This window comes from Phaenicophaeus curvirostris, chromosome 6 (assembly GCF_032191515.1).
Source record: "Phaenicophaeus curvirostris isolate KB17595 chromosome 6, BPBGC_Pcur_1.0, whole genome shotgun sequence".
In the NCBI taxonomy this organism is placed as follows: domain Eukaryota; kingdom Metazoa; phylum Chordata; class Aves; order Cuculiformes; family Cuculidae; genus Phaenicophaeus; species Phaenicophaeus curvirostris.
Window position 1 is genome coordinate 53,912,997 of NC_091397.1, and position 24,141 is coordinate 53,937,137.

Consider the following 24,141-nt stretch of genomic DNA (forward strand, 5'->3'; position numbering starts at 1 on the left):
TCTGAAAATTGATGTAGGAGAACAAAATTCCCATTCTTCGTGCAAATGGTAGTCATCTTCAATGCTAGTAAGTGACTTTTGAATAACACAGATGGATTTTCAGCTATTTATCATTCTTCCACATTCAAAAGCATTTCAGGAAAAGTGGTTTCTTAACTAAAGATAAGGTAATCCACAAATAAACAGATGGACAAAGCTAGCCAAGTACACGTAGATAAGATTATGCTTGCACAGTAAAAGAGCATGGAATGAAGAAGGGGGAAAAAAACCCCAAACAAACATCAAAACCACAGAAAAGAAAAAGAAATATGCACATGCATATGTGCACAAACAAACACCTGCAGACATTTGACCAACAGAGCTAGAGCTCTTCACATTGTTAGCTTATAATATCACCTACCACTACCTCTTGTTTAAATGAAGTACTCGTAGAGTCTAGATTTTGTATGCATCCAAATATTAATATGTTGGCAGGATTTTTTAATTTAAGAGGATTCCTAGAAGATGAAGTTTTCTTTCTGACACATGCACACACTGCACACCACCACCAGCCTTCAGAGCAGCTGTACGTGTCCATCCAATGAAAAGCAGTTCAAGACTTCACCCACCCTTATCCAGGGTATCTCCTGGCTGCGATGTTGGCAGCCAAAACAAAGTCCACGCTTAACCTCATGCTAAAGAGCCTCTGTTAAAAGTTGGGGAACACAGTTCATCCTCTTTACATATATTTCTTCTGAACAACAAGCAGCACATAAAGCAGACTCTAGTCAGATCCAGTAATGATGCTAGGTATTTTGGGAAGAAAGAAAAACTAGCAAAAATTTGGCACAGTAAGGCAAATGTCATACTTTGGTGTATAGTGGTGTTCTGTCAGAAGCCAGACATATTAAAAATATTTACATAATTTAAAATAATTTGTACAGGTCTAGTAAAGTCTATTTTGAGCTTTGGGCTTTAATAAAAGTTTAAACATTTGCTAGATCCCATTGGACTTCATGTGTAACCTTGGCATTTGAGGGCAGTATTAAGGATACAACATTACTAAACTCTTCATATTACTATGAGTGTGAACTGAAATACCATAATAAAAATATAACAGTATTTCTTGTGACTTGAAAATAGCCCTGGACTTTCTATGTATTTCCAGATGGGAAACTAAAAATGTACTCTATGTTTCCACGTGTATACTCAGAGGTAGCTTTTAGTCTAATTTCAGCATTCCAGAATAACGTGGCCTAAATACAACAACATGAATCATTCATCAGCTTCAAAGAAGTATCTGGCAATTTTTCATTACACATCATTAGGGACAGGTACCAATACCTGTCACTGACTGGTACAGGAGAGTCAAAAATTCCCAGTGACTGCTTGGCATGATGAATAAATTATAAAAATCTCTTGATAATATTTTGGGACTTAGAGAAAATAATTTATCTTTAATAATATGTAATGAACACCCATAGGAAGCAGAGTTTAAAGATTAAGTCAGAAAAAGTTCATATAAGATGCTGGAAGAGTTGGTAAAACACCAGTATGCAAAAAGAAATGGCAAATATGTACCGTATTCTAAATAGAAGAATAACATTAAAGTCAAAAGCCAAAACCAACAGAATGCTTACTTGTCAGCATCAAACTGTGAAAGGCCGGAACTTGCCTAAAGGGATTCAGAAATATAAGCTTGGTCCTCCGTTGATGCAAAACCCACATAGATTCCTTTGCAGTTTATGAATTTGTGCAGCTGAAGATCAGGGCTAATTTTTAAAAGTATTCTTTGAGTATAGCAAAAATGTTGCCTCTATTTTTTTAATGCTAGACAAGTATGACATTCCAGTTTAAGCCGATTATTGGACTTACTTCGTTTCTGGACACTTATTTTGGAAAATTAAAACAGGAGAGGAGCTGCAGTAAAAAAGGTGGCTGTATTGTTTTAAGTAATTTCCAGCAGACTGAGAAACAAAGCTACAGGAATCCTGGCTCCCATTTTCCTATTTTACAAAGGCTTTGTATTTATAAAAACACAATTTAAAGACCAAGCTTTCATGAAAGAAAATGTAATACAATCAAGGTAACAATCCTAAATTAAAGTGCTTCCACACTGATATTGTTACTAAATGAAGAATTTGATACTATCTTAAAGTAAGATTTTTAGAAGATTTTTTTCAATATGCTAATGAGTTGGTTTCAGTGTGACCTGAACATATAAAATAGCATAAAATATAGCACACCCATGAGTAGAATTATTTTTTGCATACATTAAATTATATTTCTAGAAGACTGACAATCTTTTAGTCAAATCTTTAAGTCCATCTTTAGCTAGTCAAAGTCCATGTTCCCTCTGCCTCTGCAAAACTACTGGGATGTTATTCCAATAGCATCAAGTATTTTGCTGTTTTCTTTGTAACGTGGGTAAACTAAATAGGGCTAAACTAGCTAAAGGAGAGTAATCTGGAGGTGGCCACATTGTCAGAGAAACTGTAATCACTCCTCAAGTACACGAGCAACAAGCTGTGAGTAAAGACTGATTTGGTCCTCTGGGAGAGACGGGGGGTATCCGGTAAGGTGAGCTATGCAGTAATATCAGGAGGATACAGAGCGCAGAGGACATGACTAAATATAATATATCCCATGAAGTCTTACTAAAGAGAACATTTGGGAAGACTATTCATAACATTTCATCCACTAAAATCTCAGATAAACGTTACTGGCCAGCTATTTGCTAGTAAAAACCGCAAGCAGAGCAAAGTTTGCTGTGTAAGTGTTTCCAGGGTGGGAGACCCAGTGTGTCCCAGTTTTTAAATTACCTCCGAGCATAAATAAGACAAGTTACACTAATGAACAGCTGGAAGACAGTATATAACCCTCCCACTGCTGAAAAGTGTCACTGGCCATATCTGACAGAAGAAACAACAAATGCTGCGAGCATTTCCTCAGACTGAACACAGCTTGCAGCAGTATTTCAAATATGCCTGTGATCTGAGAAGGAGCTCTACAGGGGTATTTGTTAGTACTGGTTTGGATATGGTTGACATTATGTGAAAAGTAAGTGCTCTCCTGAGATTTCAGTGAAAGTCACGATGCCAGGGAAGCTGATCTCACAAGGCTTCCATCATCTCAGATGACAGAAGTCTCAGAAGATCAGTTAATTTTTGTCATTATGAGCCAAAATCTCACAAGTAAAGTTCAGGGAATTTCAGGGGCATGAAATCCAAACACAAACCGTCACCTTCATTTGGATTTGGATCCTAAATTTGAGCCTGCACCCCCTGTAAGCTTGAGAAGCTCATAGTCTCCCCAGTCTTTTACTAGTCCTGAAAGAACACTACATTTCAACAATTATATTGATATTAATAATATTAAAAATTAATATTAACTTGAAAAAATACATATACATAAATTCTACTTAGATAGAAATTCTGTTTTCTGGAAGTGGCAGCCAGAAATTCTTCCGTGCTTGTTTCAGCTCTTCCACTGACAAACTGTGTGGCCTCTAGTGAGTCACTTCACTTTTCTCTCTCAGTTCAACAGTCTAAAATTACTTATCTCACAGGAATGCTATCATAATTAATAAACTGTTTCATTAACTACTGTATAGTTTTTAGAAAATGCTTTTTAAGCCTGTCCATAAAGAAGAGATTTATTGGCATGAAAATTTTGCTTCCAGCTCTTATGTCCTTGGTGGTTAAAATATGGAGCTGGTAAGGTATCTAACACCATCCCCTCAAAGCCCATCACTTGTCATAAGATGCACTTGTACATCCCAAGCAACCATCAGGCTTAACATGCAACAGCCCAAAGTGCAAAACAACTTTCGTGATTCATGGCTCTTGCAAAAATCTTGGAAAGTGAAAGCTGTAAATATTCCAAGCAAAAGACTGAAATATATCTATGCAAGGCAGAACTTCCATGTAACACAACCTTGTTTTTACTTTCATAATTTCCTTTTTTTCCCTGGCTTCATGACTACAAGGACTTGCTTTTACTTGCACCAGCTCCCACTGACACAGAATTTTACACAAGCAAAACCTTTTCTGGAAGGGATGGTTCAGCACCAAACTAGTCACCCTCACAAATACAGATGCATCTGACTTAAGTTTCAGAATGTTACAGCACACAAAAGCCAGCAGTTCTTGTGTTGGGCTAGATGATAGCTACAGCAAGCAAATATTAGGATTGTATTTCAATTATTGCTATGGTTACAAAATCAGGGTGGACACTGGAGGAAAAAGGAGAAAGAGAAACAAATCTACAAAGACAGCAAATCCTCTGAGGAAACAGAGGGTGGTGGAGAAACAGAGGGAAAGAGAATGGGTGAGGACTGGTGTGTGGGGGAGAGAGGTCACTTTAACACCCAACTGAATCAACGCAAACAAAATAATAAAAATCCCAGTTCTTCTCGGGAAGTAGTGCTGATAATATCACCACAGGATAAAGTGACACAAAGAAAGAAAAATGCAAGGAATTGTTACAACTTGTATCTGCAACAAGCAACACAATTTGTATGCACTCAGAAGAAGCAAAATTAAATATTCAGCACATATTTGCAGCAGTGATGAGTAACTGAACTGGCTCCCTTCTCTATTGCATTTATTGAGCCACTGACAGCTTAAGAAGAATTAGTTCCTACCCAGTCTACTTCATAATTCAGCATTTAGGCATGACGGGTACAAGGTCCTGTTTCAGTAAACAAAACAAAATATCATTAGCTTCACCCATCATGATAATACCTTAATCCACAGCAAGACATTCTGCCTGCAGGCAAAGCTACTGCCCAGGAAGGATTGTAAAGCATAGATCAGGAGGACACTGGAAGGTTGGCTTTGGGGACTTTAAAACGTAAGCACAAATGTAACAGGAGATACAATTTCAGCACAGTGAGTTTTGTCAACAGTTGCAGGAGCACCATGGTTTTTAACTATTTAACATTTGCTTCCTTGAAAACATTTCTCGGTAGGGACACAGGAAATTTTGTCACAACTCTTTTTTTGTATTGGAAGGCTTCACTGATTTTTTTTTTTCTGCTGCTGCTTTCATTACTTTATTGTGAAGGACAAGATGAGCAACTGCTGTTGAAAGCTTTGCAGAGATGCAGAATTTCTCTTTCTGCTCAGTAGTCCAGAATCTGTGCAAAGAAAAGCCGTCTGGCCCTCAAGTAACACGTGTTGCTCTATTAAAGTGATTCCTTTCCCAGCCAGCTTGATCGGAAAACATAGACTTCAAACTGTTCATTATATCTAAAAGAATATCTTCAGTCATGAAGGGTTAAGTGGTTACACCTAGAGCTTCAGTGGCTCCGATCCTGCCCAGACCCATCCTGCCAGCCTCCTTCCAGCCTGGGAACTTCACAGACCTGGTCCCAGAGCTGGTACCCAGTGGGATGTCCTTCCCAAGGCCACTAGCTGGGCCAGAATGCGACTGCTTTTACAGCAGTGATCTTGTTTCTGCATCCAATGGCTGTTAAAAGGGCTGAGCCAAGTACCAAACCACCAGAGCTGGGGGTTGGAGCTTACTCCAGCAGCTTCTCCCTTTGCACCAGTTGAACCACCACACCTCACAGGCAGGGGAACACATACTATTTGTAAAACACAAAGCAGCGGAAGACTCCATCCAAACACAACCCCAAATCTAACTCTGAGGAAAGCCAGTCACCTCTACCACTGAGTTGTTCCTGCTTGGTTGTTTCTGAAGAAAGCAAGCAGAGCCTGTCTGACAGCTGTACAAAATGGATTCAGGTCCCCGCAGCCAGTCGTACCTTTCTGCTGGGATGGAGAGATGAGTGATGCTTAGACAGGGATTTTCACAGTCACCAGTAGGATCTGGACATTTAACTCTCATGAAGTCGAATAAAAATTAGTGCTGATGACAACTGGCTAACTACAATGTCTTTCACCTTGCTCCTCCTGCTCTGCCAAAGCTGTCCACTCTTAAGTAAATTACAAGTTTCAGTTCATATGGATCTTTTACCATTATAATTAGGAACAAGCTCATTACTCATTTATTGCTTTTCATTTCTGTCTTTTTTTTCACTCTTACATCTGATAGGCACTTTCAAATTAACTTTCATATTATTACTGTTCAACCTAGTAATACATACAAGGCAAAAAACAATAGTCCACAACCCTACATACTTCTGATACAGAAATCACTTCTTTTCTTTTTTGAAAAAAACAACCATACAGATTCTGTCAGGAAGGCAGGCAAAGCAAACGCTTATTATATTTCATTTAAGTTTTATAAAACTATGTACCCAGTGAGGGGCAGAGGGTGAGAGAAAAAAATCAACAAGTCAAATAAAAAAGCTGTATTTTTAAGTTAGGATTATTTTCACTGCTAGACTGTTTTTATACCTCCTTTCAGAGCTCATAAATCTCTGCAGGTAAAGATCAATGCATTGCAAAATTCAGAAAGAGATGCATCAGCTTCACTGAAAAGACATGTTTCCATGCAGCCTTGCAGTGGTTCAGTGCACACTATTTATCTTTCACTCTGGTAATCCACACAGTATTGCACTTCCGAGTTATAAAGCCTCGGATACTCTGAAACTGCAAAACAAACTGTATGTAAGCAGTACACTAAGGCAAAGGGAACACCAACAATTTCGAGTTCATAATATTCTCACCTTACTGAACCTGCATATTCTGCATTCTGCATATTCTTACAACGTGGACTTATAGCTATATGTTTCCTCCATTTGCCAACACAGTATTTTTTAATACAAAATCAGTGTGTGTTTTTGGTGCGCAGCATGAAAATTTTATCCAGTCAGATCTGAGTTTAAGACAAAAGCAGTAGTGATTTAGATGTCCACTCATTCATTTACTGGGACAGTTTCAAAGCACGAGGTGATAAGCTAATTGAGAGTCACACTGTGAGGGAAATTGAGATTGTTGTGATAAATTAAACCAGTTTTGGGATGTCATCTACAATACTCTACTATTTGAAGTAATATTTTCTTGAAAAAATAAACCAGGAAAGAGCATCTCAGGTTGCAAAATGTGGCTTTCTATGAATGCCAGTAAGTAAAAGCTGATTAAAATATGAATATATTAATAAACTGCATATTATAAAAACATTAATTCAACACACATTCTACATGTTAATTCAACACACATTCTAGGCTTCCATTTCCTACTGCAAGCTGATTAGAGACCAGTCAAGGGCATGAATCTTTTGCTGACTGTCTGCTTTCTCTAGAAAAACTGGTATCACACAGCATCCATACCTGTATTATTTATTCATATTTATTTTACAGAGTCATACAAGTCACCAAATAGCGTTACGACTGTCACGTACCAAATTGTGCTTGCATTGCTCGGGTACATGCTTTCACGTGCATAAAGCCAGACAGATTCGATCTCACATCTGGGTCCTGCATTTAGAGGAGCCTTTCCTGCATTCTCTCATGAAGGCACAAAGAAAATGCTGATCCATCTGCCATGGATTTGGATGGCTTATGAATCACACCCAAAGTCCCCCAAACTTCTCCAGATATTGCAGCTATTAGCTTAGAGTACTCTGCCTAGTGTTCATCGCATACATTCTTCGCAAAGCGGGTCCAGCCAAAGAGAACAGAAGCAGTGCTGGATGCACCATCAGTAATAACATTAGCAGAATCTGGGAAAATCTGAAATTCCTTCCTAATGCAGGGCACAATCCACCAACGTACTAAGCACCCTCATTTTCCACTTCTTAAAAAAAAAGTTGCCAGGGCATGTGAAGTCTCATTATTGAGCACAAAGTTAAGTGAAATAGTTAATAATAAGAACAAACATGCTTGTAATACAGATGATTCACATTTAAAATTCATGAATTTACATGTAAGAATTAATTTTGATCTGACTCTTTTCCACTTTGTTAATAGATTCATATTTTTCAACGCGCTGGCTTAACAAAGAGTGTTTTTACATTACAAGTATGCTCAAACGTGAAGTATAAAACTAGAACATAGGATATAAGGAACACCCCGCATTTGAAAAGAAGAAAGCTCTGAATTATGCTTCTTACTGTTAACAGTTAATGCATGTATACTTTTTCCACCTCTGGAAGAGCAGCAGAAAGCCCCCAGGAAGCAAAAGGACTCCCTGTTCACTATACTCTGTTTTGGAACTGATAGCAATTTCTGTCTGAAAGAGGCAGCTTCATATGTTAGGTTTAGGGACAAAACACACTTATCCAGATTAAAAAGTGATTTCTATTAATGTACAGTTTCAGCTATTCAAGCAGAGAAATCTCACTATATGCATCGATAATTTAATCTTGGTCTTAGGTAGCCTCACACTTACAGTAAGAAAAGAGGCGGGGGTAGCGAGGGGAGAGTAAACTACAGAACCTTTAGTCCCCAAAACAGATGCCAGTTTTAGATTTATTCAGCCAAGGAGTATTTAGCTTGGCTCAGCTGTGCTTGAGTTGAAAAAACAGTCGCCTATTCCAAAAAGTTTTTAACAAGCTCTGCTACAGATGCTGTTGCCATTTGGCATGTCACTGTCACTGTGTGGTACAGCAGAGAGAGAACTCTTGACCACAGGTTTTCCTTGGCCGGGGGAGCCAGCGTTTTTGGCTATCGCTCTTCTTCTGGCCAACTGGCTGCATGTTTATGGAGTGTGGTTTTAGACGGGGTGTTAACAGAGGTTGGGTTAACAGCCTAACCCAGACCAACAGTGAGGCAAAGGCATGACCTCTCCAATCTAAGAAAACAAAGACAGAATAAACTCATATATGTTGTTGCTCTTTAACCCACAGTCCTTTGCATGCACCATAGCTGTAGACAATGAGATATTTTTCTTTGCCTCAGGACAGATGACAACAACGTTAAAAGTTGTACCAGTCATGCAAAGTAGAAATATATGAAAACATGTGGTTGCTTAATCTTTGTCGGCTTGATTTCATTCTCTCACTTATGACAATTTTACCTTGGCAAAATGCCACTGAATGAAGTTCAATGAAGTTACTCCTGTTTTCCACTATGATGAGATAACTTCAGAGGATAAAAACCCTACAGAGTTAAACTGCAAACTTCTGTCCTTGTATTTCCACTATCTAGCAAATGGCAGCTCTGAAACGGAAAAAGCCTAAGTGTTTCTACATTGATAAACTTAGTTTCAGGAATATTAGTGCTGAATACCTCCACGAGAGTGCATATAAGGGTCGGGAAAACTTACAAATGCCCACTTGTAGTTTAGTTTACATATATTAATCCTATACCTGTGCATATGCCTGAGAAGCCTTGACTTGTAAGACATACAACAACTTATAAAAACCCTTTTACATTTCACTCATACAAATAAACTATTTTTGCCCAAATTCTGACTCTTCTCTTTGCTGGCAACATCTCTGTTGCATTCAAGCAAAAGAAAATATCCCAGTTTTATACACACTGTTTGCTCTGCTTTTCTCACACTGCCACTACCTTCACAAACCATGCATCTGTCCGGAACAAACAATGACTATATAGACTCTCTCCACACCAGACACTTTTTACTTCACTCTTTATTAACATATAATTTTTTGTAAGCTAAGCTGGGGAGCACAGATGCTATCAGACAACCAGACAGACCATTTGCTTAAACTCTACTAATCTGCACCAAAATTCCTGTTTAACACAGGACGGGTCAGCTATCCCACCCTTCACTTAGCTCCCTGTTACCAAGAGTTCAGCTATGACTGGGAACATCTTGAAAGTTCATAGGCACAAAGGCAATTTACTGCAGCATATTAAGAAAGAGTATAACGTATGACTAAGAATGAAGTAAGCAGTGTCTGGCTACAGCCCCCACTGTCTGGGTAATGGAAGAGCAATATAAGAAACTGAAATAATTTGTTAAAAAATTTCTTTTTACCATTTTGGCTTCTGAATGCATTGGGGGGACTTGAGGTGAAGCACACGGATTATTTAGGTTCGGCCCCTGCATCCCCATGATGTTGGAGTTCATTGACATTTGTCGCTCCATCTTTTAAAAGAAAATGGAAAAAAGAAGGGTTTTAAACATCTGGAGACATTTGCAAGAATTTATGCTTGGTTTCTATTTAAATGGACTCAGCTTTATTTCTTCAAGTCATGACTGGAAAAATAACAGTCTGTGTTGTGAATTGCATGTGTGCATGCACACAGGCATGTGTTTCATCAGAATCAGCCCTGAAAACTCACAGCCAATTATAAAGAAAAGAGTTCTTTACTAAACAAATGTAGCAGCCACCCAGGTTTGCACTTTTTTTTTAATGATTTTCTCCCTTTCAGTATAACAACACTCTGAGTTAAGTGGTTTTAAAAGCATCACTGTATAAAGTTGTGGCTTCTCCTGTCAGATCAGCCCAACTTAGCTTGTTAAAAACATAAATAAAAATCTACAATCTTAAGTCTATCAAAAATGAATTGGCTCTTTTTCCTTCACTTGGACTGCTCAGCTGAGGAGAGTTTTCCATCTGTCTTGTAAGGGAAGCTTTCATGTACTGCAGATAGCAAAATACAAAGAGGAACTCCTCGTGGTTACTCAGAGCCCCTTCTGCAAGCCAACCTCACTAGGTTGGGAAGGAGGGATACAATTTTCAAATGAAACCTAATGGCAGTTAAGGCCTGGATAACATAATTTCCTGGAGTGTCTTCCCCCAAAACAGGCAAGCTGGGTTTACTCTGCTTGTCACTGGTAGGGTTGATAAGCAGGGTTCTGCTTTCAATGAGAACTGAGCATTCTATTTTGCTTTCGGTCAGCCCTCTGAATCTTTGGCTCATGAAAGAAAGAAGCTTTTGGATCTTCCTGAGCTATTCCAAGCAGGTTAGCTATTTTTGTGTCCTTTGGTGAGTTATTGACTCACATCCTCCATGATCCCATCAAGAGTGGGTGCTGGGTCTGGGGAGAGGGTCAATATCCCACTACTTGCTGGCAGGAATAAGCTGCCTCTGTCAGGTCCCCCTCACTGTTTTCATGGGACAGGAGCAGCTCCCACTGCCATCTCCTCTGCAGCCCTTTCAGGAGGCTGTGGTGCAAGAGCTGTGGCCGGGGCAGCCAGAGCTAAAGGGGTCTACCTTGCCTCCATGCTCACATCTCCATGACTCTCAGCCAGAGCACACCTGCCTGTCTGCAAGTAGAGCTGCACAAAGGACACCCTGGCAGCAACCTAAAGCCCCTGAGCTTACACTGAAGCAGAATGTTTTCTCCATTTCAAGTTCCTTAGGAATCACGCCAGAAAAAAACTGCCCACAGTGACATGTCATATTTCTTTTGTTGAACTTCCTGGTCGATATTCCAGGGGAGACTTATTCATAAGTTGCTAACTAATCTTTTTGCTCCAGCGCAAACATACTGATCTAACTTCCATGACCAACTGTAAGAACCAGAAATTGTAGTCTCATGTAAACCATTTCTACTCAGTCCCACGCTAATTGCCATTAACTGCACCAGCAATACTCTTCTGTAAGATGCAGCAGTGAGGTCCCGCCTCCTTAACTCAAAACACTTTGATTTCTTAGAAAATCCAGCAGACTTTAACCTCTGCATAGGCTGAATCAAGCAAATAACCAGTCTTCCTTCCCTCCGAAACCAAAAAACTTACAGGCATGAGAACAGCAGAAGATCCAGGCATGGTGGGGTTAGGCAGGGTTCCTGGCATAGAGGCAGGCATAGGCTGTCTTTGTCGGTTGTGTAGGTGCAGTAGTGAAGACAGAGAACCTGGGACAGGCCTAGAAGAAAAGGAAAGAAAGGTGTGATGAGCTACAGAGACCAAAACAATCCTTTCTCTGCAAGCCAGTGCTAGGCACAGGCAACTCTAGACAAGCAGTTGCAGATAAGGCAATACAGCATTTGTCCTGTCCTGCATGAATCCACAGAACAGAAGGTTTTCAAGAAACATGAATCACCTTCCTTCTACTATTTATCGGTTAAAGCAGCAGTATACTTCATTGGATAGAACGTGAATGGAAACATAACAGCCGATGTGAGTCTATGCACCTCTACATCTGACAGTGGCCAGCAAAAGATTTCTACAGATGAAGCAGTGAAATTTCCTGGCATGCCACATCAGTGCCTTGCTGTAAATTCAGTCCTCTGGAATAAAAATATCTGGATGATAGTTTTGCAGACTATGGCAGAAAATTAAATGCAATTTTGAAATGTTATCACATGTACATAAACTACTCTAAAATGAGTTGGTTTGTCTTTGCCTGTTCTGTCCTGTGAAACTCTACTAACCTTTATTCCAAAGTGAGGTTCCTAATTTTACCAGTTAGCATGTCACCAGGGCACAGAACATGTCAGGGGGAGAGGGGAGAAAAATTAGCAAAATTACATTCCAATTAAGTAGCTTGTAAAGGCAAAAAGTATTGACTACAAAAAGCAGAGCGAGTTATTTTGGCAAATGTAGTTAAAAAGATTTAGAAGGATTTTTCTAAGTACAGCATAGGGAAAACGGTACATTTGAGAAAGCAGGTCCACTCACAAAGAAGAATAATTGTAAAATTAATGGATTAAACAAACTGGGACTACTTGAAAACAGCCTTTAAGAAGGTAGTCTTGGGAATTAGTTAAATCAAACAGGTTTGTTGGCATTTTTTTTAGTTTTGAAGAAAATATCAGTTGCTTGAAGTTTGAGGAAAATATAACTTGTTATCTTTTAATAAAGCAAGAAAACAAGAAAGCTTTCACATATAGTGCCTCAACAAATATCGTTAGTACAATTTGCTATGTTATATTCTCACAAAGCAGGATGCTCTGTGGAATAATACATGGGTTACTCTTTATTAGGCAGCAGAGATACTCCTAAAGATATGGAAAAGAACAGAGAGAAGGGCACATAGCTGTGGTGTTTAAAGAGCCTCTGCAAGGCAGGGAATATGGAAAGAGTCTGAAGACATTTGGTGCCTCTGAACATCAGGGTTGATTTTCAGCCTTGGCAGAAGCACCCCTTGCTTCAGTGACAAGTCCACAGCCAGCCATGAAAGCCTCATAATCAGGCAGGGCTGTTCAGGGAAGCAAAGTCATAACTTCAGAGCTGCAAGGGGAAAGACAGTCGTTTCTCCCACTTGGTCTGAACTGAGTCACATCAAATAACGGGGCTTTACTTCTTGCCCCTTCAAATGTAAGTGATATCAGCAATCATGAATACATACACCCCTCCTCCAAGCTTAGCTGTTACTTCCATTTATCTAACAATAAATGAAGAGGTCAAAGGCTGTGACCAACAGGATTCACAGACATCCCATATGGAGAACACCACGTCCAGGCTCCCAAATGAACACCAGCATCTTCTGACCTACAGGTCTCATCGTCATCTGCCCAAAGGTCAAACCACCTAATCCCCTCTTCCCTAGAACTCCCCAGTATTTCCCATCCTTGGACTTTCAGTTCTTCAACCCTCCTCTTTTCAAGCCCATTCCTCCCCCAATATTTCTGTACCAACAAATGGCACATCAAAGTCCTTGCCCCTGCTTCTCCCACCCCTCTGCCCTCAGCTGCCCTCTCTTTAGCAGCTGCACATGACTGAACCCATCCTTTTGTCTTGGTTCTCCATGGAGAGAAAAAGCCTGTGTTTTGAAGGATGTTATAAAAATCCTCCCAGACACATACAGATCTTATTCAGAGGGAGGAAAAAAAAACAAACCAACAACAAACAACAACAAATGTATCTCTGATCCAGACAAGAAGCTCTTCTCATGCTTCCCTGGTTATCTACTGATGCAGGAATATGATGTACCTTACATCTTCACACCCCCCCAAAGACATTGTCTCCCAAATACGTGGTGTAGCCCTGTGAGAGGGTACAAGAAGCACTGTGAGGGAGCATGAAACAGCTTCTGGGACAGGGGACTCTATGGTAAGCTCAGCACAAGGCTAAGTCTATAGAGCTGTGAAGGTGGTGTAAGTGGAATGGATGTAGTGCAGGAAAAATGAGCTTAGGTAATACCTCAAGTACACAGCCCCTACCACATCCTGGTCTCCACTCAGAACACAGCTGTTCCATGCACCAGCGCTCATTCACACAAGAGGAATCATTAGGAGAGGGTCAAAATAGCACAAAAGCACAGATTCAGTGATCCTTTGAAAAGAAAGAAGTCAGCAGATACCAGTTTGAATGGAGGAGAACTGTCAGTTTTGTTTGCAGAGGATATGGTAACCCACACAAGCAGAGTCCACTTTCCACCAGTCCATCCTCACTGCGACTACAGCCCTGCCAAGCAGCAGACAACAAGTTCAAACAGGTCTTCCCTATCTTGTCCTGTAAAGTCTGTGAGACAGCTGCCAGATGGAAGGACTGAGACACCCACACTGTGGGGGCTGAGGAGCAGAACAGAGCGTGGTACACCCCTGCCTGGGAGGCATCCTGAATTTCCTCCCAGGAGAGCAGCAAGAAGGAGTGGACAGGAGAGGAGAAAGCACTGGTGCACTCTCGTGTCTGTCCTAGGAGGAGGCAGAGGTTAGCACTGACCCACCCACCAGACTTCTGCAGCCCTTTAGGTCCACCAGCTTCGAAACAGACTACGGGAACTGTGCTGGCTAACAGGAGCAAAGCATTCAATAAGAGTATTGCTTGAGTTTTCAGTGGGACGAAAGTAAAACAAGTACCATGACAACAGCCCCTCCATTGACTCATTCTGAGACTGTCCCACATACAGACCCTTTGTACAATTCACTGGTTTCATAATAAACTTAGGTGTTAGGCTATTTGACAGAAACTTATTTTGGCCTGACCTATGCAATTTGCGTAAGTGATTCTCAAGAGACTGCACAGTTTGCACTTTGCTTATATGTTCCAGAGCCAAAAAAAATGCCCAAATTGCTTTAATGAGTTTGGGAATATGGGACTTGGGCAAAAGGGAATTATTGGTATTTATTAAAATGGCAAAGAAGCTTCCTTGCTGTCCCCAGTTTCACCCTTAATGCTGCTTTGCTTTGGGGGTCTGCCTATGCTTTACACTTAGCTAGAGAAAAAAAAATCCTCAGTACTTCAGGTATTTTTTTTCTTGCTATACTCCTGCTAGTCTGTTCCCAAGTGTGGTTTTGCAAAGGTGCAGAGCAGTCGGAGAAACCTTGTGCTTCAAGGCTGACCTTTTTTGTTGAAAAGACTGCACTGCTCCTGCCACCAATAAAAGTGCTACATAATGCACACCAGATTCTGCTCTCCATGGGGGAAGCCTGACATTGGCCAGTACTCATGGATATTTCTATTGCTTCCACATTGAATACAGGTCATCGATTAGCACATGCTCATGCACACTCACTTGCACAGACCTCAGGGAGCATGAAAGCCACAGAACTGTACAGGCTGAGATACTCAATTTGTCTAAAATATTTCTTCTCCTTCCAAGGACAACACAATCTCTTTTGTTGTTGCTTTCTATCCTGCAGCAAAGAAAGTCAGTGAGAGTTTATAATTGTTATTTTTAATGTTGGACACGTTGACTTTGCTCCTCTCTCTGTAAACGCCGAGGAAGTGTTGCCTGCAGCCTGTCAGTCAATATTGCTGACTGAAGGATTTTAATTCCTTGGCACCTGTGTTGTTAAATAAATAGGGTTGTTGGGCAAACAGCCCATAAATAAAAGATAGATAAGATAGAGGACTGGCAGTTGTTCAACCTCACTGAAAATCTGACCATCCATGTTTGGTTTTTTTCCCCAACTTTAAGTATTTTCATTGTGTTCCAGCAGGAACCTGCTGTTGGACAACATGGGGTCTCAGTCAGCATTTGTACACTATCTCTTTGGATGTATGCAGCCTAGATGGATAATGTTACGGTGGCTTAGTAAAATACCACATGTTAGCCAAGCTGCTGTAACTGACCACATTGGCTCTCCTCCCTCTGCATGGTCGTGTTAACACTGTGAGTCATCCTTACTAACATTTAAACAGATGGGCGGTACCCCGCTAAGCCATGGTGACTCGATCAGGTTCCATCATATGACTTTACCCAACGATTAAAGATAACTCCACTAATGTAATTAAATATCTATGATATATACTTCGCTATGTGCTTCTTGATTAATACCAAATAATCTGTCTGCTATGATGCAACATCTATCTGACCCAATTTTCTAGATTAATTTATGATTAAACAATACATTTGTCTATTAAAAGACTAGGCTTCCCTTAACTCATAGTATTCAAAGACAGTTTCTGCAGATGAAAATTTGCTGCTGAGGTCTCATGAGATTAGGTTCATACTGACCTAGACCATTCATGGCTACATGCAGAAGGCCTGATGCTATTTCAAGTATCACTGCAGTATGTTTTCTATTATGGTAAAGCACTCCAGGTCAATTGGTCTTACCATGACCCCCCTCCTGCTCCTTACTCACCTGCACGTATCACTCATGCAAGGTCAGCAAGAAAACCACCACCACAATCCAGTTTGTTCCTCTTTAGTTAGCTCCAGCACAGAAAAAAAGTAAAGCCATAAGTATATGGAGTTACACTAGAGCAAAGGAACTAATTTCTTTACTTTCTATGGTCTCTAGCTCCAGCCAGCTCACACAGAAGAAGCCCACAGGTGGCTGGTTGTGCTCTGGCAATTTGCCATGTTGGGTCAGCACTGGCTCAGGGATTTCTGCACCACACTCCAGTTACACAACACAGACTTGCCCAGACTTTCATCATTTTTATATGCATGTATGTATATATATGTATGTACATATATATACATTTATTACAGCAATGCCTAGAAACTTTGGTTTAAAAACTGTGGGTGAGGTATTGCCCCAAAAAGCTTATAGACTAGAGACTGAGGAAGAAAAAGCAGAAGCAATAGGGAGACACAGGTTAATAAAGCAGCGAAGATGCCACCATAATCAACTTAATGAGGAACAATCACTGCATAGCACCAGCCTGGATCTTTCCAAGGTATGTCAGTAAGTCTATGTGGTTTGCATGGCTTTCAGGCTGAAGTACCCAAGTAGCCTTCCATGCTGAAAACAAGCCCATCTGGCTATGGTCTATCCTCTGAATGTCTCATGGACAATCACGTATTGCCACAAGTAAATTTTTCATTGCTCTTATAAAAAGTAAGTTCACTGGTGCATGTGATTCCACAAACCAGCGTCAAACCATTTCTACAGCAGCAACAGAGGCCAGAGTACCTGACCCAAATTCTGTCCTTGGCCTTCAATATTTGAAAAATACAGTCAAAGGGCAAAGACGGTGGAGGGAGGAGGTTGCCTGGTTGCTGGTCTGCTGTTGTTTGATTCACAGTGCCATTATTTAAGCTTATCAATCCAACTATAGTTTTCCTCATTATCTGAGGTGCTCCCTCCCAGAAAAACAGTAGGGGAGTTCTGTCTAGTTTCAATTTATTCATTTGTCATTCAGAGAAGGAAAGAAAAAACAAACACAAAAGAAAGCAACAACAAAGCATCAGAGAAGTACTTGGAATACCTTGCATAGCTGCAGGGACCTCACCTGACCTGTCGTATGCCATGCTTAATGATGTTTTAATCACAGCATCACCAGAGAGCCAAGCTTTCCAAGAAGTGGGAGGTTTGTGTCGCCAGGTTTTTCACAGAGCCAAACCATATTCAGGGAAAAAGAAAACTGGCACCTAAAATTAATGGCTCCCTGCCAACCTAGTAAAGATCCTTGTTTGTATTTCTCAGACAATCCAGACATCTGCATGATGTGTGTAGATTATTATTATCAGTAACAGACATTTATACGGTGGTGGTGCCCAAAGGTCCCAGTCGAGACCTGGACCCCATTGAGCCTGGCACTGTACAAACACAGATAAGAGACAATTCTTACACAGTGTGTTTACAATCTAGAGACAAAAAAACAGATGAAAAGTAGAAGACGGAGATAGAACACACAAGCAAATAAAAATACTAAAGAATTGGAGACAGTTTAGCGGCACTCCTTTGGTTGCATTTTGGTTTCTTGTATGTTTTTTATTTAACTCGTATGCTTAGAAATGACAAGACCGAGGAAGTTTGCAAGAGGAAGGGAGTAACTAAGATTGAGACACAGGAAGGGCAATACTCTAGAGAGGGAAAATCATGGGTCATAACTTAGAGGATTTGGAGAGCATCCAGACAAAGCTATGCTTTCTGTAGAGATTTCTAAACAGTGTGCATATATTTTCATATATGTGTTACCTTAAGGTATTTTCCCAGTGTTGGACAAGAAGAGATTTCAGCCTGGGAAAGAGAAACTAGCTGATGGTAAAGACAGTGGCAAAGTGAAAGTGATGCTTGACACTGTTAATGAGAAACTGGAGGGCTGAGATAAGATAAGGCTGAGCTACAGAAACTTTTAAAGACAAGAAGCCTGACTCAGAAGTGAAAGGAAAGCCCATGTAAGTGTTTGAGGAGAGGTGGCACAATTAAGATAACAAACTATACACTGGCATGGAGGTAGAAGGAAGCAAAGAGATATTACTTCTCAATTCACGTATCCCTTGGTGTCATGTGAGAAGCTGTTCACTAGGAACAAAGCAACTCCATCAGAAATGCATTCTTGCTCAATTGCAAGGGACACAACATCTAACCAAAGGCAAAAGCTAAGCAAGAAAAAAAAAAATAAGGACCTGGAATGGATACATGTACCATAAAACACCATAAACCTGTGGAAAAATGTCTCCAAATTCTGTACTTTTCACCTGAGCTTGTAGGAGAAAAGTCTCACAAATCAGTAGACTCACTGCTGTAACGTATTTAGTGGGCCAAACGCTATTTAAAAATTTAGTAAATGATAAATCTTGCCTTTACAAATTCCAATTGTGCTAATGCCACCTATATTTCCTGGACATGTTTAAGGAACCTCTGCAAATTCAGCATAAGTAAAAGTACCAGCAGGTCCTTGGAAGCCTCACAGAACCCATTGACATTTGCCTTTTGGCTCTTGCAGGTCTCAGAAACTGCTGGTTTCAATCTTCCCTTCCCTCTAAATATTTCACTGGGTCTTATTGCCTGACCCATTACAAGAAAAATAAGAAAAGCTAGAATGGTTTCTTATACTATAACCTCCTCAGAGAAGTTTATGTTCTGCACAGTGTTATGCACACAGCTGGAACTCACAAATGATATGTGAAGGATAATGGCATAGTTAAAGCAAAACAAGGAAACACTGCAGAAGGCAGGTTCAAGGGATTATAAAGAACTAGCTCATATAAAAACACATTCTTGTAATAAAACCGAAAAAAAGTGGGATAAAACCAAAAAACTGCAGCATAAACATGATCTGATCATAAAAGCAAGCAATGATGTCAAACTGCTTCCGCTGTCATCGTCTCCCAGCTCAGAAAGAACCAAGCTTAATTATTCAGGCAAATAAATTATTTTGCATCACCACAAATAAAGGTGTATCAGTTTTCACTGAAGAGAATGGTAGCAATAATACAGAAATGTACCAAATGGCAGCTGTCTTAAAACCAGGAATAATAACAGCAATAAAGCTTACACAAACACTTCCTAACATGTTCATTCTTTCTAAGGATCAGGCTTAAGACTCTAGTCTGGCAAGCAAACCTAAGAAAATGTGAAAATTTAAGGATCATTTAGGAAGAATGTCAACAGGTTAAACAGTTGGGAAGGAACCTAACCCCAGCATCCAGACAAAAGTGACAACCGAATACCAAGTAACTCTTGTGCCTGGTTTGTGCTTCCTAGAGGTGCTAGAGCCTTCATTTGCTCGAGTGACTCCACCGAAAACACAGTTACACCAGTAGAAATGGCTTTTATATCATCTTCATAACTTTGCATGTGAAAAGAATAGTAAATGTAAAAAGGATGGGGAAAACATTCCTTTTAGTCTTAAAGACCTAAGAGGGTATTTGGAGACCTCTCCATGGATATGCACAACCAACAGATCCCTATACTGGAAATGTGGTAAAGCAAATTTCTCAAAATTCTATTTACACTTATTGTTTGGACCAGGGCAATTTAATAGAAATACTAACATAAAAGAGCTTTGTAAACCCTGCTTTATAATAAAATTGAAAAAAACAAGTCTTTAAGTGATTTATTTTTCCTTCTTTTTTTGTTCTTTTTCATTTTTTTTAACTTCCCAAACAAAGCCGAATTTTGTCTCTGAAATAAGACGGTGAATTACAGCAAAGTCATGAAAACAAAGAACCAACAGTTTCTCCAGTGCAGGCTTGTTACCATGAGCTAATAATTCCAGACTTTAAGCAAGCTGAGCCTCTTTTTTAATAACTGCATGCCTCTAGGCAAAGTATTTCTACTAAAAATTATTGAGGCATGGAACAAGGCAAGGTGTGTGAGCTAATGTTGGATTGTTCAGTTGCTAAATCAACTCCTATAGCAATGAGCCTGCTCTGAAATGACAGATTATTTCTCTGTATACACTTGTATAAACACACTGCTTAAGGTCGAAATCTGTGTAAGCTTTCTTTTCAATTAAAATGTCAAAGATGACAGCGCATGTTTTTACTGTCCTCCACAGGATGATGGATGCTGCAGCAGCATTTTCATGCCCCCATGTTTCGGAGACATTAGCCTTCCTAGGTGTCTAAGAAAAGTGTAATTGCTGATCTTTTCGTGTGCTATGGAGGGGAGCTATGGAGACTTACGCTTCAGATGGCTTAACATATCTTGACGTTTTCTCCCTCAACACACCCTCAGCTGCACCCACATCCAACGCTGTAAAAGTTAGAGCAGGAAGATTGTGCCCAAAAAAGGTTGGGAAAAGGGTCTGGAATTAAAATGCCAGATTGCTGCTTAAGTGACGGGTCTTAAATTCTTCACTGGTTTCTGATCATGGCCAATTCACTTCAGGCACCTAACCTAGATCACCACAGAAACACAGTTGCTGTGGGTAGTCAACAGAAAGACACGGAGCACCCCAAAAGGAGCTTCCAGCAATTCTCTCCCCCACTCCTCCTCCCAGCAAAACAAAGGAATTATCTGAATCTTTACATTTCTTCAGCTCCATATCTATGAAAAAGAATAAAACTTTATGCATTTGCTTCTCATTAATTTTCACCAGTCCAGAGCTTGTACAAAGCCAAAGCAAATGGTTCCAAACATTGTGGGGTCTCAAAACCATGTGCAACACAACTTACAGCACATGTAGCCATAATACTACGGTTGGACCTGGAGCATCAATTTGCTCACAATTTTGCTAGAAAAAGAGACTGACTAATGAAAACAGTCTTGGTAAGAGAAAAACACTCCAGCATCTGCCACATTCAGTCTGTCTAAAACTGACAAGAGACAACTGTGCTTTATGCAATATGGAAAGCAGAGTTTGACCACAGTCAGCAGTGAGGAAAACAAGTAGGTATATATATGTAAGATGATTTATTTATTGAGATTTAGATTCTACCCTCAACACCAAAAATGCTAAAAAAAGTAACATATATCGTAGGAATTTTTTAATAAAGACATTATATAAGAAAAACAAGCATGCTTTCTTAAAAAAAAAGCAACAAATAAGTAAAATAGAAAATTAGAAGCCTGGAAAAGTCTCAGACAACATATGACATCACCAGCAGATCAAAACCCAGCTCTTCATCCCATTCTTGAACAAAAATACCATAGAGATACTCTATGCTTTTTAATGCTTATTGCTTCGCTAGCACTTCTGCCATCAGCACATGCTCCCAAGATCTCTCTACAGCCCAGAGGAAATTCAGCACTTGTGCGTGGCCCACGACACTCACAGCCCCAAATGTGCTCAGAGTCTCAAAGCTGCTGATTGTTTCAGTGGGTGGCAGTGGGGGAAGGGAGAAGGGAGTATATACACTAGGTGTGCTTTCAATTATCTGTTTAGCAAGTTACCTCCAGGTGTAAAAATATCTTAGAGCTGCCAAATAGCTATACATCTTCAGTGACCCTCTTCCAACCCCCAACTCACTTCACTGATTCCTTTCAAACTTTCATAAAGATCAAAATGAATACATGCCATTTCCTGGGAGGAACCTCTGCATGCACTTCATCTCTTAAACATGTTAAAAATCCCAACTGACAGCTGTATTAGTACAAATGATGAGAAGCACGGGGAAGAGGTGAATCTCAAGGCATAAAGAACGAAGTTGTGGAGAACTGCTGCAGCTGTACTTCAACAGGGATCAGCTCCAAGCAGTGCTGACTACTCTTGTTATTTAAAGAGCTCACATTGTCTTCTCAGCCTATACGCCAATGGAGTTGCCACTGATTGAGAGTATCTGTCGTGCAAACAGGAATCCCAAATTAACCTACAACATTTTTCACATAGCTACAGCACATTACACTGAAGGGTGGAAATTATGTTAGCTGCTATTTGCTAATAAAGTCTCCCAGAACAGCATATGTTAATGAATAGTGTGCTCCAGAAATTCTCAATGGCAATGACAGAAACAGTACAGGTAGATTTCACTGACACTTAGGTGTCAACATAGTCCAGCAAAGGTTTCCAGCAGCATGCAAGGGGAAGAAGTGATAGCTAGTAAAAGCCACTAGCCAGTCGTGTACAACCACAGATACATGGGAAAAATTCTCTCCCTGTGTATGTATGCACTCTAAGGGAGATAGCAAAAAAACCCCAGGCATTGAAAAAAGGTTATTTTATTCTTTCAACCACGTGCATATTGTCATCAGTTCCCAGCCACTATCTGTACACACTCCCTCCCTTTTAAGCATTGGTTTGAGCATGAGCCTGCAGCTAATTTTGAGGTTGGAGTTCATTTGTTTTCACATCAATGCAATTAATTTCCATTGGAAAATGCATCTCAGGCATTCAATCAAAACAGGCCTAAAATAATTCTGCAAAGCTCATCTGTCTCCAATCTATATAATGTTTTCAATATTGGATGCATGCCCTGCAATAACATTGCACTTCACAAAGCTTAAAGCTCTAAACTTGAGGGTATCAGTTACATTGAAACTGTAATAAATCAAAACATCCAGTTTCTGGTTTGCATTGATTTATAAATATCGACAAAACTACTATTGCAGTCATTACCACTTTGTGTGCCCCGAGTTGAATTTTCAACAGTTCAGGGTTATTTTCATTCTTATTGTGGCTACAGTAGCTTTTCAAGTTATAGATCGAGTTCCAGATAATATGTAAATCTTAAATCTTAGTTTTAAAAATATGCATACAAACCAGCCAATACTTATAATAAAAAGCAGTAAGTCTAAGTGGTCGGTAATGCCAGATACCAAACACACTTTTTTAGACACTCCAACTTAAAGCAGAAAGGATGTCTACCATTACAAAATGTTTTAAATAGAGGCAAGTGGAAATGGAATAGAATTTGAAAATGCAAATATCTCTAGGCTTTTCTACCAGGAACTTGCTGTTCTCTTTTGAATCTTTCTTTGGAATGAACCAGAAGTATATTCAAAACTTGTCTCCTAAAGAGCTTTGCACGTTAGTCTACCTGGTGACCTTCAAAATGTGCTTATTTATGAGCAAAATATCACTGAGGAAATACAACCCTGAAAAATAAAGACAGCTGACAAGCTGTAACACAGTTAACACAATAATTTGAGAAAACAATAAGAAAAGCATGAACATGTCAACAGCAATAGAGCCAATTCTCAATGGTGTACAGCATGTAGCTTTGCCAAAGACAATGGTTTTAAATCAACTGGGAATCTCACTCATACACACTCATGCAAGCACACTCCATAAACACACAGTATATAACATACATTACATCTGGTTGTAAAAGAAGCTTTGACAGTGATCAATGTCTTATGCTTCAAAAGAAAACAAAAATCCCCACCTTACACCTTCATAGCTGTAGACTACTGCTGAGGAATTTCTCCTGACCCCTGGCTGTGATTAGCTAATGAAGCGAAACAGGAATATTCACAGCATTTCTTCTGAAAGCACTGACCAAACTCCACCCTTGCTGCTCTTCTTGATACCATCACTGAAGCTAATACGCTGATCTGCAATCCAGCTACCTACTATTCTTTGCATTCATCATATTTGCCTTGTACAGCACGTACAGTACACTTAAAAAAGACAAGGAGAGGCTAATCCTTCTGTGGCAGATGTTCCTTTGGGCATGGTGCTCTTGCCATTGACGTTCACAGGAGTGCTGCTAATACAGTCATCTGGAAGAGAATCAGGCCCATAAAACTGTATGACACCTATGAGGATATCTTCCTAAATTATACCCTGAAATGCTGACTTATGCGTGTAACGACACGCTACATCACACTAAGAAAAACAGGTTTATTTTACATCTTTACCTTACAATTTGTTGTGATGTTTCCG

At 39.9% G+C, this 24,141-nt stretch overlaps 1 protein-coding gene across 5 annotated transcripts in view; it reads right to left on the reverse strand.

Annotated features, from left to right (window-relative positions):
• The window catches only part of CREB5 (cAMP responsive element binding protein 5), a 261,316-nt gene that overhangs the window by 59,105 nt on the left and 178,070 nt on the right, over nt 1-24,141 (reverse strand). For all 5 annotated transcript variants that reach the window (XM_069860224.1, XM_069860223.1, XM_069860226.1 and 2 more), the window contains 2 exons: nt 11,545-11,671; nt 9,834-9,944 (listed from right to left, as the gene is read on the reverse strand). In XM_069860224.1, the coding sequence (XP_069716325.1) occupies nt 9,834-9,944; nt 11,545-11,671 (238 nt within the window). The remainder of the gene's footprint in view (nt 1-9,833; nt 9,945-11,544; nt 11,672-24,141) is intronic.